Below are 18,574 nucleotides of genomic sequence, written 5' to 3' on the forward strand. Positions count from 1 at the left end.
AAGCCGTACTAGCCGTAGCCGTTAATAACTTCAGTATACTTAACATATCAATAAATTTTCCTAGCTCATTTAAATCTATAAAGCTACTTTTAAATATTATACTTATTTGTAAGTGATTTTTCGTCGCAATGAGTATATTCTTCTTACACAATAATTTAGCATGACATTGTAGGCTTTAGTAATGTTACGTGTATAGTAAAAAAAAACGATTGCTACAGAAATAATAATGAATATATTTTAGGAACGGTCAGCGTCAAATACTTCGTGACACTCAAAGTAGCCAAAAAGTTCGTAAAAAGTCTTTGTTACGTTTGAAAAAAGGTTGTATTGTCAACCTTTTGGCGTCACGAAATATTTGACGCTGACTGTACATTAAAAGATATAAATATGTAGTAAAAGGTATAACATTTCTCTAATAAGTATAATATGTATTTTTGTCCACAAAATGTGCAGCACAAATCACACTTCAGAATATTTTCCGCTTACGCAAAATATCGATGTTACCAGCAGATTACCTTATTGCAAGCAAAATGCTTTTAAATAACAACAAACATCGAATAAAAAACAAAAACACATGTAAAGCCCGGTCTGTGAGCACGTAGAATTTTGTCCAATGACCCCAAGCTACCCATCCTTACTGACTGTGCGACGGCCGCCCGCAGTGAGTGTGCGAGCGCGACAGCAACATAATTACGCGCGAGCGATAAGGATGGGTAGCTTGGGGTCATTGGACAAAATTCTACGTGCTCACAGACCAGACTATAGCTATAGACCTAACGCTTAACTCTGTCAGTCTGAGGTATAGAAGCGGCACGGGAGGGGTGACATTGACATATTTAAGATACATATAAAAATGCCCTTATGTCCAAAGGGTACTACAACAAGGTTCGAGACTATATTGATGACAAGGATGCGTGGTCAGTTCAGTCTGCACATATTTGATGTACTTAAATTTGGCTATTTTTACCGTTAGATAATTCCTGGTGACTGAGTTTGTTCCGGCGTTTCTTCTCAGCACTTGCCATATTATGTTTGTCTCGAAGCGCTGGTATGGCCCAAAAGATAAGGAGACATGTAAAGTGCCCCATAAGGGCTACCTTTTATTTTTTTATTTTTTTTGACGTTCATAAGTGCCACTTGTGGTCTAAACTGAATAAATGATTTTGATTTTGATATTATGACGTGACAGAGCATATAAATCTGAGGGCTTAGTGTGAGTTTACATCAAACGCGCTCACTAGTGAGCGCGTCAAAAGATGACATTAAATGTATGATGGATTGTACAGCGCGCCTAGCGGGTAACGTTCAAAAACTAAAATGTTCATACATTTTTTATGCTGCGTTTACACTGCGCGGAAATTAGCCAAGTCAAGTAAAAAAAACAGTGGAGTGGGGATGGATTATGAATGAATTTCATCTCCACTCCTCTGTTTTTTTTACTTGACTCGGCTAATTTCAGCATAGTGTAAAAGCAGCATTAAACGCGCTCACTACTGAGCGATGTAAACACACTCAGCCCACTGAAGATCTGTAGTCTCGCTTACGTTTGACGTCACATAAATACCTTCTTGTTCCGCTCCCATACCTCAGACAAGGACTGAGCAGAGTAAATACAAATGAGTAGGTCATCAATCATCATCAACAGCCCTTTACAGTCCACTGCTGGACTATGAGCCTCCTCCACTATAGTGGAGGGTTTTGCCATAATCTCCACGCTTGGCAGGCGGGTTGGAGAGCGCAGTTTAAAATATTGATGTTTTTCAGAGAGCGCTGCTGCCCGTTCTCTGTTTGATGTGTAGTCCTTAAGTCGCCTCTTACGACACCCGCGGGAAGAGTAGGGGTTGGTGACAAATGTATTCTACTCTGCCGTCACCACAAGGCTTGAGTAGGTCATCTTCATAGAAACGCCCGAGCGCGGTTTGTATGTGAGCGCGCCAATACGTATGCGGCGCGCACGCACACACTGACAAAATTTAGCGGGGATTAGCGGTGAGGTGCGATAGATGAAGATGACCTACTCATTTGTATTTACTCTGGACTGACTCTATAGTAGTACAACACGGCCATTTTAATACAGACATTTCTTTTAAATTCACACATTCTTACCGAATTTACATCAAAGTAGCACAAATCTTTATTCTAAAGCGCTCTCAAGAACACAACATAATAAAATTTCAAAGTATATTAATGTCCATCGATCATCCTACATAAGGATAGAAGATAGCATTTAAAACTATACCATTAAGATCTAATTTTGATTGAATAAACATATTTTACACAGATCAATAAAACTTTAGATGTAAAATTTAATTATTATCTTAATTTTATTTACCAATATCAAAATACTAAAAAACAGAAGTGGCATATATATACCCTCGGTTTCTTATGCGAAATATTATATCAATATTAGCTTAAAGAAGCGGTTTGATGAAAAACTTGTATAAATATTTACAATATGTAAAACTTACATTTATATTAATACTATATCTATTCACATTGCTACGGGGCGTGAGCGGGGCGTATGTTCGCTCTCACAGAGAGCCAATCGCATAGCAATTCCCCACAAATGTGAAACATTCAGCGTATAATAGTTCGTGACCCCCAAAGTAGCCAAAAAGTTCGCAACACGTCTTTGTTACAATTGGAACAAGGTAGACTTATACCCGTTTTCACCATCAATCCCTGATTTTTAAGTGACCTCTATGGTAACATATAACAGGAATATTGTCTTCATAGGGGTCACTTAAAAATTAGGGATTGATGGTGAAAACGGGCATTAAGTGTTGTCAACTTTTTTGAACACTTTGGGTGTCGCGAACTATTTGACATGACTGTACAGTGAATTACCTTTAACAGTTTTATCTATGAGATCAACATAAAAATCTCGTCAACCAATCACAACACAGTTTTATATTCTGCTTTGAAAATAAAATTGAAATAAATAAGAATAAGAAACCGAGGGTTGAAATTGGAAGAATCAAGATTATACAATAGTATATTAAAAAGCTATCGAAGTTACAGTCGGCACCACAAGAAGAAAGGAATAAGTTAATAATTTATTTGAATTTGTGACGCGCACGTTAGTTTTTATGAAACCGGCGAACGACCCGCGTAAGGCCCGTTTCATACAAACGCCCCGCACTCACCGCGTGGTACTGTAAACGTAACTTTATTACTGTTAAAAAAAACAATTAAATATTAATTTAATACTTATTTTAGTCACAACGCAATATACCTACATGCAACGCGTTTCTATTAAAAAATTAAAGAGACATCATTGTAACTCATAACTCACACTCACTCACTCATAATTATTATTGAGTGTGACTCAATTAGGGCTATCGATTTTATACTTAACAGTTGGCACCACTGGCGATTGACAGGACCTTACTCTACAGTGGCGCCATCTTGATGAGTGCAAATGCGATAGTCCTCCTACCACTTTCGCGCTCACCAGTTGGTGCCACTGTCTTCGCTACTAGCAAGTGACAGGACCTTACTCTACAGTGGCGCTAACTGGTGAACGCTAAAACGATAGCACTCATTGATTTTCGGTATTAATGTTAGTCATTAAATGTAAAAGTTAGTGGCCACTACGTTACCAATTTAAGTATAAATAAGATAAAAAACTCGATTTAAGCTTGCATTTTAAAATTAGAATACACATTTCTCTCTTTTCATTTATTACCGACAGAAAGAGAGGCACATATAACAATTCGTCACGCGTAAAAATATCTACATACTAGTTTGTTCGTAATTATAATTATAATTTAACTAAATTACTTTAGAACTTTTCCAACATCGTGGTGGAGACTGTAACATAAATATTAACTAATAAATTATTTAATCGTATTGTTTTTACGATAAAAACTATTCTCCTACGGTTTGAGTTATTTGCCATTGTAATTTCCCGATTGGTTTTTATCTATGACGTATTAAATGACACATTATTGAGTTAAAATATTGTAATCATTGAAATCTTGCATTGTAAGTATAAAAACTCTTAAATTTTTCTAGTAATTTCGAATTGTATTGTAGTAAATTGAAGGCAAAGCAGCTAACTGTTACTTCGTTCGAAGTACGGGTGCTATCAAATCTTGACTCACACCTCCGTTGCATTTTGAACTTTCTTTCTTCACAGCAAGATTCAAAATAAATTGAGGTATTTTGTCATTTAGTCGTAATTAACTAGCGACTAACTCGATGTAGGGTGATTGCTATAGTAATTAGCCTATACATAGTTATTGGCATATTGGATTGTTAATAAGTAAGAGACAAAAATATTTACTACATTGGACTGCGTATTGCTCAGAAAAAATATTTCTCTCTTTTCCTCTCTTACTAACTTCCATTAGGCTTGATTCTTTTTATTTTAGGCAAGTTGGTCAATAACTATGTATTGGCTAATTACTATAGCGATCACCCTATTTTGAACTCTATTCCCCTATTGCACGGTTCAAAATATTGCTCTTCCATTGTCGATTGATTACAGACAAGACAACACATTTATTTGTACCTAGCGACAATGCCTAGAATTCTAGATACCTCCTTGCATACCAGATGCTTGTGACCGGTGATCTATCCCTTGTGTTTTAAGTGATGCCTACTTAGGAGGCACCCATGGGTACATACTGGGCACGTACTTGGGCCCGAAGGCTTTGGAGCAAGCCGCCGACATAGCCATGGCGTCGTCGTCGTCTTTCTCGGTGGTCTTTCTGTTTCTGTAACGATATAAAAGCAGTATTAAAATTGGTCTATTCGTTTAGGAGCTACCCCTTTGTTTGGTCTGGGGCTTTAAAACACTCCGATAGCAAAGTCAGGCGGCTATCTAATTGTAATTTAACTACTCGAGTAGTTGATCTTGATATTTCGAAAAATCTAATTTTAGATTGTCAGTCAATTGAGTTTTCGACCTTTAGGCCTGAGAAAACAAATAAAAAAAACCTTTAATATGCACGATAAGCCCATACTTTTGTCGATTAAAATCGTCGGTAAGATTTTCATGGCGTATTCAGCCCATCTAATTACTTCATAGTCCCTATCGGTCACGTTTTTTTATGCACAACAAGGTATTTGAACACAATCGCACCTAGTGTTAAGTGGGTTGCAGTCTAAGATGGTTATAGTTATAGCTTTAACAGCTCACAAAAAGTATGTCAATGAGGGTATGTCGTTTTTATACTTAACAGTTGGCACCCCTGGCGATTGACAGGACCTTACTCTACAGTGGCGCCATCTTGATGAGTGCAAATGCGATAGTCCTCCTACCACTTTAGCGCTCACCAGTTGGTGCCACTGTCTTCGCGACTAGCAAGTGACAGGACCTTACTCTACAGTGGCGCCAACTGGTGAGCGCTAAAACGATAGCCCTCATTGACTAGGGCGTCCAGTATTCTTACCTCTTGGGGTAGGGTTGCTTGAGATGGAAAGTCCTGACGTGCAGGCTGAGGCTTCCGTTCTGCGTGAACCGCTTGCCACACAGACTGCATACGTACTTTCGCTCGCCTGTGTGCGTCTGTAAATAAATAATAATATACGACTGTAAATAACAAAAATTAATGAAGAAGTTCAGAAATGTGAGTACATGAAACTACAATCAGCAGTATTTTTGTCAAAGAATGAGGTCGCTTAACACTTAACACTGGTGTACAGTACAAGTTAAGAATTACTTCCCAAATGACACTACTTGGTGGAAATCAAATAATTTATGTAGCATGAAATAAGCTAACTTTCATCATGTTATTGTTGTCTTGTTAATATTTTTCTTCTTTTGTTTTGACCCCAGAATGGGGTGGAGGAGGGTTAATAACCTGAGATACAGGATTTTCCTAATACAGGTATTAGCCCGCCATAGTCCTACTGAGAGACCAACTATATTGTGTACGTGTACGTACCAAACTTATTCACATACATTCCCTATGGGCGTAGCTGTAGTGTCAATGTAAAACGAGTAAAAACTATGACGTCTACAGGCGTTCTGTCGTATCATTCTTTACTACCTGAACGCTAGTAGACGATACTGTCCAACAAAGTGATAAATATCTTCTACAGTGTGTTGTAATTCGTAGCGTCAGACCGAATGCCCATAGGTGCCCGTCAGCTTCGTCAGATCAACTGCCGCCTATACAGGGTGGAAACGATAAGTGATCTCACTCGATTATTTCTAAACTATACAAGATATCGAAAAACTGGTTACTGATCCTGAAAGTGCTTCACAAGCTCTTTCAAACGGTACCAATAATAGGTTACAGAATAAACTGGAACTATCCCAAAATTCAATGTTTCCAGCTTCCATACTAAATGTATGGCGATGACACAATATTAGAAGTGTAATTAATTTTTTGTTAAATAATAAATTTAAAAAGTCCGTTAAATAAACTTGTAACTTGCATCTTATTTAAAATTATTTGTGAAATACATTACTTTTAGGTTTTACTTGCTATAAAATTATCAAGAGATGAGTGCAATGACTGTGATAGTACAAAATGTAAGGAAGACGGAAACATTGAATTTTAGGATAGATCCAGTTTATTCTGCAACTTGATATTGATACCGTTGGAAAGAGCTCGTGAAGCACTTTTAGAAACAGTAACCAGTTTTACGATATCTTGTGTAGTTTTTAAAATTATGTAACTTTACCAAATGTATGGAAGCTGGAAACATTGAATTTTCGGATAGTTACAGATTATTCTGAAACCTATTATTAGCATCGTTTGAAAGAGCTCGTGAAGCACTTTCAGGATCAGTAACCAGTTTTTCGATATCTTGTATAGTTTAGAAATAATCGGGTGAGATCACTTATCGTTTCCACCCTGTAGAATGGAAGAAGCCTGGTCATAAGCAAAATAAGAATTAGAAGGTCACGTACTATCGGCAACAGTGTTAACTACCCATTGCCGGTCATGTCGTCTCGTTCTATCGCAAAGAATCACCATTTGATGAGAGCTAGAGCAAAAACGGAAATGGATAATTATGTTATGATATTATGTGTGCATGTTGACTTACCACCATGTGTTGTTTGAGCACGGTGCTGGTAGTGAAAGAACGGCCGCAAGTGTCGCACGTATACATCTTGCTAAGGGTGTGCTTGTTCATATGAGCCGCCACGCTACCCACCTGTGAACAGAGAAGCAAAATTAATTAGAGTAACTAACCATGTGCGAGGCGGAAAAGACCTCGTATAATACGAGTTTTATCGTTACTATGTATTTGTTGTGGTGAGTGAGTCACCGCGAGTGAGGCGTAACAGACCTCGTACACGGAGTGCTTTGTTAATCGAGGTGGCTCACCACGATCGCGACGTAACAGACCTCGTACACTACGTAGTTTGTCAGTTGTTTAACCACGAGGGAGGCGGAACAGACCTAGTATACGACCGTCGACGTGCTATAACGGTTGGGGTCCATCACGATCGAAGCACCATAAATCTCGTGCACTATGAGCCTTGTGAGATATGCGAAAATGTGACTTACCGCGAGCGAGACGCCGCAGACCTCGTCCACTACGTCCTTTACAGATAAGGTGACTCGCCGTAAGCGAGGCGGAAAAGACCTCGTACTACCTGCTTCGTTAGTTATGTGACAATATAACTCACCTCGAGCGAGCCGCCGCAGACCTCGTCCACTACGTCCTTTACAGTTAAGGTGACTCGCCGCAAGCGAGGCGGAAAAGACCTCGTACACTACCTGCTTCGTTAGTTATGTGACAATATAACTTACCGCAAGCGAGGCGCCGCAGACCTCGTCCACTACGTCCTTTACAGATAAGGTGACTCGCCGCAAGCGAGGCGGAAAAGACCTCGTACTACCTGCTTCGTTAGTTATGTGACAATGTCACTTACCGCGAGCGAGGCGCCGCAGACCTCGTCCACTACGTCCTTTACATTTAAGGTGACTCACCGCGGGCGAGGAATCATAAACCTCGTACACATAGTCACATATTGAAGTAATTAGAACGCATTAGTATTGTCTATCTATGGTATGGTTTAAAAAGAAATTTGTGTTTTCCTAATTGACATTCTCTGTGTGTCACTTACCATTACGAGGAATAAAATGAAATGTATTTTGAACTCGCTTTTTATTAGAAATCCTTCACATAATGCCTTGTCAGATATGTGACAATATAACTTACCGCGAGCGAGGCGCCGCAGACCTCGCACACGACGCGTTCTGCGTAGAAGGGCCGGCCGCGGTGGTTGGCCAGGTGGTGGCGTAAAGCTGCTGACAGCGACACAAATGCTTGCCCACACTGTAAGAAAACAACATTGTTATAATAAACATAACCCTTTTTTTAGTGCTGTCGGATAATAATCAGCATGAATTTTGGGTATAGTAAGTATAGTTTGTACTGGTGAAAGAATTATCAAAATCAATTCAGTAGTTCTAAAGAATCATCATTAGAGGGGTTACTCTTAAAAACGTTTCAGAAGTTTCGAATGTTGTCATCCTTCTCACGCAAAACCAGCATGAGCGACAGTGACGATAAAACCAAAACTAACCGGAGTCCCCTGCAGTGAATTTTATATTTTTTACTGAAGGAATATGATTCTACAATTTAGCAGAGGATAATGTAGTAATTAGCTTACACTCCCTACATTGTACCATCTGTCCCTCAATCGCCTCTTATGACATCCACGGCAAGAACGGGGTACGTAGAGCAGTGCTACCGTGCTATAGTCTGGTCCGTGAGCACGTAGAATTTTGTCCAATGACCCCAAGCTACCCATCCTTATCGCTCGCGCGTAATTATATTGCTGTCGCGACTGTGCGACGCGTGCCCGCAGTGAGTGTGCGAGCGCGACAGCAACATAATTACGCGTGAGCGATAAGGATGGGTAGCTTGGGGTCATTGGACAAAATTCTACGTGCTCGCAGACCAGACTATATCTGTACTCACATGCTGGCAGGTAGTGGGTTTCTTCGCTGTCTTCCGCGAGTCGCGACTCTTGCCGCTCTTTCTAACTTTGCATAATTCCTTCTCCACCATTGATTTCCTATGGAATTTAACAAAATATACTATTTTGAGACCTGTTACCTCATTCAATAGGCTTTGCAATATTCTGGATAGCTTTTTTCTTATGATATTTATTGTTCCTTGCTTGTTTTTTTTCGCTGTGCCAAATAAATAATTTTTACTTTCTTTCTGGGTAGTTATGGATACTGAGTAAAGAAAAAGTCACTTACCGGTTCACCAGACCACCAACAGGCTGAAATAAAAATAATAATGTTAAATAAATCTATACTAATCTATAAATGCGAAAGTAACTGTCTGTCTTGCTTTCACGCCTAAACCACTGAACCGATTTTGATGAAATTTGGCATAGAGATAGTTTGAATCCTGGAAAAGGACATAGGATAGTTTTTATCCCGGTTTTTGAAACAGGGACGCGCGATATAGTTTTTCTGTGACAGACAAAATTCGAAGCCGCGGGCGGATAGCTAGTCTACACTAATATTATAAAGAGGAAAACTTTGTTTGTTTGTTTGTAATGAATAGGCTCAAAAACTACTGGACTGTTTTTAAAAATTCTTTCACCATTTGAAAGCTACATTATCCACGAGTAACATAGGCTAAATTTTATTTTAGAAAAAAATAGGCCGCGGGTCCATTATAGGCTATATAATGTAGTCCACGCGGGCGAAGCCGCGGGCGGAAAGCTAGTATTTTATAAATGCCTTCATTTTGTTTTTATCTCAGTGACAGGGTAAATAAATAAAGTGAACTTACAGCGTCATTCTTGTCAGGCAACCTCCCCTCTCTTCTCTCTTCTTCTTCTAACATCTCGTGGATTAGATATTCGCCCAGCAATTTGTTCCTGAAGATTGAAATTAAAACGAAATCAGTATGCATTGCATTTTGCTCAAAATATGGCTGGTATTTAGAAATTTAGAAACAAAACTGGAGTTTATTTTTAAACGAACTCCACTCGTTCATAAAGTACTAAAAGCTCTAAGTAGTATCATCTATTTAAACTGCAGTAAACTAATACTTCTTTTGTAGTAGTATGTGATCGAATCAGAAATGAGGAGATCCGCAGGAGAACCAAAGTGACCGACAGCCCGCAAAATCACTAAAATCAAGTGGCAGTAAGCGGGGCACATAGCTCGAAGAGCTGATGGCTGCTGGGGCAGAAAATTACTAAGTGTTGGCAGGCCTCCCACTAGGTGGACCGACGATCTGGTGAATGTCTGGATGCGGGCGGCGCAGGATCGGTCTTTGTAGTAATCATTGGGGGAGGCCTATGTTCAGCAGTGGACGTCCTATGGCTGAAATGATGATGATGATGAATACTTACTCTTCCGTGTGCATCGCCGAATGGGCCAGATGGTTTTGGTACGCGTCCTTAGTTTCGAAGTTCATCTTGCAAACCTCGCAGTATATCGTGTCTTCTACGTTCACGACTGCTTTGTCCTGCAATGTAAGATAACAATATTGAGGTATTTTTATAAGGCGTTGTGATTAATCGAGACTTGACGAAGAGAAATTAAGTCTTAGACTAGGCGCAGACCATCGATTTTTAGTTGGCCGATAGTTGTGCCCGATTTTAAATTGTATGAAGAATCGGCCAAATCGAATCGGCGTAGTGTGCGCACTCCCATACATGCCCATACTGATCAACTGCCCGACTAAACTATCGGCCGACGAAAAATCGATGGTCTGCGCCTAGGCTTACAGGAACATAACTAGTTAACTTTCTTAATTACAATTAGGCGCTTAGAAACGCTATACACACAGTATACTAAGTGCTCTAAAAAGAGCCTACAATACTACGAGTACTAAGATTTAAAATGGAGTTTGAATTTCAATCGAATTCAATCAGAATTGAATTGAAATTTAATTTAATACGAATCGAATTGAAATTTCATTGAATTCAAATCGAATTTGAATTGCATTGAAGTTGAACTTGAATAATTGGAATTTTAAGTAACAGTAGGAACAGGACAGATATGTACCATTCTCTCACATCTCACATAACATCAGGTGCGATTGCGGTCAAATACCTGTATTTTTCTGCATAAGAAAAAATTGAATTGTATTTGAACCTGCATATTTTGAATAGGAACTAAATTGAAATTGAACCTATTTTGAATTTTAACTAAATTATATTTGAATCTATATCAAATTAAACTGCATATACCAGGCCTGTTCATCTCCGCGAGTTTACATCGAAAACAAAACACGCACGATGGCCCACCTACAGGATACTATTCGACAAGGCCTCACATACGAGCGAACATTGACTCACGCACGCGTATTCTTGTGTATGATGGAAGAAAATAAAGAAAATGGTGTACTAAATACTGTGCAGTATTTAACTGCCTAAATAATAATAAAAACACAGAATGTACTTTTTTAAGTTGCCTCAAGACACTGAGAGGTAAATAAGTAGTTAATATTATTCATGATAATTCATGCTAAATCATGTATTTCCTCCGCCATTTTCCGCAGTTTGGCACCTCACGTCACATCATTTTACCGAAGTCAGCCCTATAGCTTCGGCGCAGTGCCGATCACTGACGTTTGTCAACAAAATGGTGCTTGACTCTTGAGACAGGCTAAATTACACCATATTGTTAATGACATTGAGCATAATTTTTTTTAAATACCTTTGCGAAGTAAAACTTCTGTACGTAGTACTTATTATTATTCTGTGATAATACTCACAGCAGTACCAACGCCGGCGTGCTTGGCCTTCCGATGTAGATGCAAGCCGAACTCGCTGACGAATGACTCGCCGCACAACGAACACATATGCTTGCTGCGGTGCGTGCGTAAGTGCGTGTAGAATGTTGATAGGTGGCTGTAGCATAAGAGATAATAGTCATTAGAAGAATTTATAACGCTATAGGCTGGTTTTGAAATCATACTGAGGAACGCTGACCGTCGGCACTGACAGCCATAGGCTTGATTTACTCTTAGACTGGTTTTAGAATCGCGCTGACCGCTCGCTGATCGTCGGCGCTGACAGATCAATATGTATGTAATGCGGGCTATCGTTTTAGCGCTCACCAGTTAGCGCCGCTGTAGAGTAAGGTCCTGTTACTTGCTAGTAGCGAAGACAGTGGCACCAACTGGTGAGCGCTAAAGTGGTAGGAGGACTATCGCATTTGCACTCATCAAGATGGCGCCACTGTAGAGTAAGGTCCTGTCAATCGCCAGGGGTGGCAACTGTTAAGTATAAAAACGATAGCCCTCATTGAAGGGAACGTTCCCGAGTGACGCTGATCGCTCGGCGTCGACGCTTCATACATTTCGGCTGTCAGCGCTGACGGTCAGCGTGACTCTAAAACCAGCCTTAAGCTAACTAGTAGGGAATTTAGTGCAAGAACCCCTCCACTTTGGTATAGAAGGCTCATTTTTGCAACAGTGTTTCTTTGGGTGCTCCTGAGTGGATTTCCGTCGGTAGACAGCGGGAGCCCCCCCTGTGGTAGCAGGGGGAGGGGGGGCAAGTTTCCTTCCGCCGCGCTTCACTTTAAGGCCCATATCTTCAAAACTATGAGTATTAGGGCAAGTGTGGTATCATTTTCGGATAATTAAAGGATGGCAAATTCATTTCTAGAACAAACTTTTTGCCTTTTCATACAAAAAAATTGAAATATTGAGTAAAATTCACAAAAATCAAAAAGTATTTTTTTAAATAAACGTCGTTTACTTTTAAACCACTGGAGATAATCTAATAAAAAAAATATGACCTGAAAGCTACATTTATCAGGATTATAAAAATATTACATTGTATGGTACTTTTTTTGCAAAAAGTAGGTGAAAAAAATTTTTTCTTCTGGACACAGCGGGCGAATTTTATTGCGCATCGGAAAAAAATATTTATTTTATCCATGAATTCATACTATTTGGTTCATAAGCAAGCAAGAATTATTATTTTAGAATTTATTTAGAGTTGCTGGCACATCAATCTACCATGATTTGTATTTTTTCGTTAATTGATTTTGAACTCTATGTGTGAGACATAAGGTTGAAAATAATTTAAATACATTTTAATATTGAAAATATCATAAGAAGAAAGCACTAAATAAAGAACTTTAATTTGTCTAAACGTCTTAATGATTATTATTATTTTAATTAACACTTTTATTTGTACATACTATTGTACCAGTGATTTAACGGAGAGGTAAGTGTGAGGAAAATGAGGTTTCACAATCATAGTACGGGAGATATTTTTAGCACAAAGGTTACGGCTGTGACCTTTTTAGTTGTTTTTTTCAGACAGCACCAGCTTCTGCACTACTTCTTGCACTTACATCTCACCATTTCCAGGCAAGCCTCGGCAGCTACGGGCAAACCGGTCCATGTAGGCTCCATCTTGCTATCGGGTCTGGTCCACCCCCAACCAGTCGGGTAAAGGGAAGACTGAGTCGGTTGCTTGCAACTAATCCTATACGCGAACCCCTTGGATTGATCTAATAAGTAAGTGGATAGATCTTGAACAAGGGACGACTAGAAAAGAGGACCAAAATCCCAACAGAACAGCCTAATCTGGTTTACTGATAGCTCAAAGATGCAGTAGCGGCGTAGGGGGGGTGCCAAGCACCAGAGGGTGACACATGTCGCACAGATAAGTACTCACTGGCGCATCTGCATATCAAGTCTGCGGTCTATGTCATTGTCTTTCAAATCTTGGAATCGGTAGGTAACCCCAAAATCGTGGGGGTTACCAGGGGGTGCCTTAACGCCGCCACTGTAAAGATGGCCTTGGGAACGGGAACGGGCGTCTACTGTAAACACTTCGAACATAGTGAACGCTTAAGGAAGTTTGCTACAGTGTTTCAAGCTGAATTCTACGCTATAATATGTGTGCACTAAAGAACAGGGGTGTAAAAAACGCAATATTTACATTCTGATCCACAGCCAGGCAGCACTCAAACAAAAAGCCATCGCCTCAGTGAAGGTTGAGTCTAGAATTATTCTATATGCAATCTTAAAGATGAACAAACTCGGAAGGCATGAAAGTGTCCCTGATGTGGGATACCTGGACATACACGGATCAAATGCAATGGGAGAGCCGACAGTCTAGCGAAACTAGGGTCAGAGGCGATACCTATTGGGTCAGAACTGATACTTACCTTTATCTAACGGCATACCTCATGGCCATAATATGGCCATATCCAAGAAGCACAGTGCTGAATGGGAAAGCTCCAACGATATAAGAGCCTCTCCAAATCATTCCTAAAGGGAAACACAGGGTCATGGAGAAAACTCATTAAGCATTAAGGTATCTAAGCCCAAGCAATTACTGGTACGAAAACTGGGCATTATGGAACGAACCACATTGTTGAGAGGGGCTATGTGTGGTCAATTAAATGCTGACTCCAAATTACAATGAACATTTATTTCAAAAACGGACGGTCTTATATAGGAAAATATTTACAAAATGAGACAAGGACAAAACATATACCTATTTCACAGAGAATAATTACAAACATTTTAGGGTGAGACAATAAAACGATTACCTACACACATTATAATAAACGGTCAGAGCGAGACAGAAGGAGAACAGTATATGTATTTCACACTACACAAATATAAATAAGATGGAGGGTACACAAATTATTGATACTGAATTTAGAATGAGATAGCCTAAACTTACAAATACATCTGTTTCATACAACATGGAAATAACACTTAAAAGACGGTACACGAATATTAATTAATAAGCAAGATAGATAAGGACAGCAAGAAGTTAGTATACGTTTGTTTCACACAACATAAATATTACACAAAAACAAGGGTACTTTAATAAATAAATAAAAACAGATTACCGACATATTAAAATAAAAAGTCTAGTAGTAGTCTGGGGCAAAGCAGCTCTCATCGTCCAGTGCGGCGGTGCTGCCGGTATGATGCGGACGTATGTCATGTGGTGTCGCCACATAGCTCCCCCTCAAGCGAAGCGTACAACTGGTTTCACTATTCTTCCGGATCGTGTTCTCGTCGCGGTTGTAGTGGTCGCGGGCGTCTTCTTAGTGATGTCGGTAGTGATGTTGTGATCGTTAATGTCTTCGTTGAGTGTGTAAGCAGGCTTTAGTCGATCGATCGAGACGTTGACTTCGCGGTCGGGTAGTTTTATGCGAAATACTTTGTCATCTCGACGTAGCACAGGATACGGGCCTTCATACGGCGCTTGCAGTGATCTTCGGCCGGAGTCGATGCGCAGAAATACACTTTCGCAGGATTGGAGATCTTTGTGCACGAAAGTTTTAGTGTTGTGTCTTACTGGTTCAGCGGCTTTGAATTCGTTGATAGTGTGACGTAATCGTTCCACGTAGGTGTAGTCCATATTTTGTAGTGACGTCATCGGGGTGTTATTGAAGAAATCTCCCGGTAATCTTATGTTAGTTCCGTAGGTCAGTTGTGCGGCGCTTACTCCGGTGTCTTGTCTTGTTGCAGCTCGCAGTCCCAGCAGAACGGTAGGTAAAGCGTCAAGCCATTTAGTGTTACGGCTGTTTAGGCTCGCAGTAAGGGCGGTCTTGAGAGTTCGGTGCCACCGTTCTACAATTCCATTGGACTGCGGATGATATGCGGTAGTTCTTGTCTTCTCTATGCCAAGTAGTTTAGTGAGTGATGTGAAAAGTTGGCTCTCGAACTGGCGTCCTTGGTCACTCGTCAGTGTAGAGGGACACCCAAATCGTGAGATCCAGCCTTCGTAGACGTATCTGGCTACTGTCTCGGCGGTTATCTCGTGCAGAGGTACGGCTTCTGGCCAACGGGTTGTGCGGTCTATCATTGTGAGTAGATATCTATGGCCATGCTGTGAAGGCGGTAGTGGCCCGACGATATCGACGTGTAGGTGTTGAAATCTCTCAGTTGGTGGAAATGAGGTATAGTTGCTGCTGGTATGTCGATTTATCTTGGCCTTTTGACATGGTATGCACGCTTTGGTCCAGTTGCTGATGTCGGCGTTCATCGATGGCCAAAAGTATCTTTCAGTGAGCATTTTTCGGGTTGTGCGAATGCCAGGATGACTTAAGTTGTGTATTGCGTTGTATGCTATACGTCGAAAGTCTTGAGGTAGATACGGCCTTACGTTTGCAATAGATGTCTCACAGTAGATACTTGCACTATTAGACATCGCAATTTTCTTGAAGTGTAAATTGTCTTGCTTCATAAGTGTTGTTAAGTTGCTGTCTTTTTCTTGTGCCAATGCAAGTTGATCGTAGTCAATAGTACTCGGGCATGTTATGTCTTCTATGCGAGAGAGCGAGTCGGCAACAATGTTCTCTTTCCCACTTATGTGACGAATATCACTTGTGAACTCACTGATAAATAGTAGCTGGCGGGTACGACGTGGAGTTTCAGTGTCAGATGTTTTCTTCAGCAGGGCGTAAGTGATTGGCTTGTGGTCGGTGAATATAGTGAGCTGCCTGCCTTCAAACATTTTGCGAAAATGTTTTACTGCCATGTAAATTGACAGTAGTTCTCGGTCGTACGTCGAGTATCGTTGTTGCGTATCGGAGAATTTCTTTGAAAAGTAGCCCAGTGGTTGCCACTTGTCATGCTGGTATTGTTGTAGCACAGCTCCGGCGCAGGTGTTAGATGCGTCACACATAAGTGCTATCGGTGCGTCGTATGCGGGATGCGCGAGTAAAGCTGCGTTTTGAAGGCTAACTTTACACGCTTTGAATGCTTGTGTAGCTTCATCAGTCCATACAATCTTTGTTTTATCGTTTTTCTTGCTATTATGTAGGTACGCGTTCAGTGGAGCTTGTATAGATGCGGCTTGTGGTATGGCGTCTCTGTAGAAGTTGACAGTGCCGAGGAATCTTCTCAGTTCTTCGATAGTATTAGGGCGAGGGAATGCACTGATTGCACTCACTTTCTCATCAGGTGGTTTGATGCCGTGCTGTGACACCATGTAGCCCAGAAACTTGACTTCTTCCTGGCCCAGTGTACATTTCGATGGATTGATAGTGATTCCGTATTCGTTCAGCTTACTCAACACGGTGCGCAGGTGGAGAATGTGGGCTTCTTCAGTTTCAGAACTGATCAAGACGTCATCAATGAATGGGAAAACGTAATCGAGCCCTTGTAACACTTCATTTATGAACCGTTGAAAGGTTTGTCCGGCGTTCTTCAAACCTGGGCACATTCTCGGGAACTCAAACAGGCCGAAGGGAGTAATTATTGCTGTCTTCTCGATGTGAGCGCTGAATACTGGCAGTTGCTGGTAGGCTCTGTTGAGGTCTATGGTGGAGAATATCTTCTTTCCGTTGAGTTGATAGGTGAAGTCTTTAAGACGTGGCACAGGGTAGCGGTCAGGTTTAGTGGTAGCGTTAAGTCTTCTATAATCGCCGCATACCCTGATGTCACCGTTCTTCTTGGGCACTACGTGCAGTGCACTTGCCCACGGGCTTTTGCTCGGTTGGCATAGGCCCTGTTCCACCATGATCTCAAATTCTTTCTTCACAGCTGCGTAGCGATGAGGCGGAATGGGTCTTGCTTTGCAGTATAATGGTGGTCCGGTTGTTTCTATATAATGCTCGACGCAATGTTTCGGTGTTTCTTTCATTGTTGATATTCGAGTTATTTCAGGAAATTCAGCTAATATATCGTGATATTTCTGACTGCTGTCGATGCTTCGAATTGTTGGTGTAGGGTAGTTTGAAATCTTTGTCTTCACTGATAAGTTTGTGACTTCATCTCTGAGGCTTCTACCCGCAATATCTACGAGTATCTTGTGATATTCTAAGAAATCAGCTCCAATTATCGGTTTGCTGACGGCGGCTATGATGAATTTCCATCTGAATGGACGACGTAGGCCAAGGTCCAACTCGAGCGTCTTCTCACCGTAGGTAGGTATTATAGTGTTGTTAGCTGCATACAAATTGAACGTTGTAGGTTTCATTTGCTGGCTACTTCTCTTGGGAATGACGGAGATGTTCGCACCGGTGTCGATCAAAAACATCAGTTTTGTTTTCTTGTCGGTAACGAAAAGACGGTGTGATTGAACTCTAGCGCTGGTGCCCGTCTCTGCCAACGCTAATGCTAGTTTTCCGGCACATTTTTCTTCATGAATGTACAATTGTCTGCACATTTTCTTGCGTTGTGGCCAAACTTGCGATGATAGTAGCAGTACGGCGAGTTGCTGGGCGTCTGGCTTCGGTTGCGGCTATTCGATCGAGATGCTTGCCGATTCTGTCTCCAGTTTCGATAGGGCGAACGTCCTCGTTGGTTATTGTGCGTCACTAGTTGCGTAATAGCTTCTGTCAGCTTGTCGATCTTGTCTTCTAACGCGTTGTATCTTGACATGACAGTAGGTGGTACAGCAGATGCAGGATCTTGTGGCAGCCGTCCCTCAGGGTTTGTGTTCATTTTGATGTATGATGTGTTCGGTAGGGGTCACCACTGTTGAGAGGGGCTATGTGTGGTCAATTAAATGCTGACTCCAAATTACAATGAACATTTATTTCAAAAACGGACGGTCTTATATAGGAAAATATTTACAAAATGAGACAAGGACAAAACATATACCTATTTCACAGAGAATAATTACAAACATTTTAGGGTGAGACAATAAAACGATTACCTACACACATTATAATAAACGGTCAGAGCGAGACAG

At 40.7% G+C, this 18,574-nt stretch overlaps 2 protein-coding genes and 1 long non-coding RNA gene across 3 annotated transcripts in view; all 3 read right to left on the bottom strand.

Moving 5' to 3' along the window:
• Positions 1-4,506: 4,506 nt before the first annotated feature.
• On the bottom strand, positions 4,507-7,858 carry LOC135082851 (zinc finger protein 567-like). The gene is made up of 4 exons (XM_063977612.1): positions 7,841-7,858; positions 7,006-7,116; positions 5,400-5,515; positions 4,507-4,721 (listed from the first exon to the last, which is right to left on the bottom strand). Exons 2-4 carry the CDS (start codon positions 7,093-7,095, stop codon positions 4,604-4,606), a joined length of 324 nt encoding a protein of 107 aa, XP_063833682.1. The 5' UTR covers positions 7,096-7,116; positions 7,841-7,858; the 3' UTR covers positions 4,507-4,603.
• A 276-nt stretch (positions 7,859-8,134) lies between these two features.
• Positions 8,135-9,247, bottom strand: LOC135082878 (uncharacterized). The gene is made up of 3 exons (XR_010259507.1): positions 9,183-9,247; positions 8,896-8,992; positions 8,135-8,247 (listed from the first exon to the last, which is right to left on the bottom strand). It is a non-coding gene; the product is annotated as an uncharacterized LOC135082878 (long non-coding RNA).
• A 367-nt stretch (positions 9,248-9,614) lies between these two features.
• LOC135083020 (zinc finger protein pita-like) overlaps positions 9,615-18,574 on the bottom strand; it is a 30,741-nt gene continuing 21,781 nt past the window's right edge. The window contains exons 6-9 of the mRNA XM_063977784.1: positions 11,665-11,800; positions 10,295-10,410; positions 9,727-9,814; positions 9,615-9,656 (exon numbers count right to left, since the gene is read on the bottom strand). Of these exons, the coding sequence (XP_063833854.1) occupies positions 9,615-9,656; positions 9,727-9,814; positions 10,295-10,410; positions 11,665-11,800 (382 nt within the window). The remainder of the gene's footprint in view (positions 9,657-9,726; positions 9,815-10,294; positions 10,411-11,664; positions 11,801-18,574) is intronic.

Source organism: Ostrinia nubilalis, chromosome 22 (assembly GCF_963855985.1).
Source record: "Ostrinia nubilalis chromosome 22, ilOstNubi1.1, whole genome shotgun sequence".
Lineage (NCBI taxonomy): Eukaryota > Metazoa > Arthropoda > Insecta > Lepidoptera > Crambidae > Ostrinia > Ostrinia nubilalis.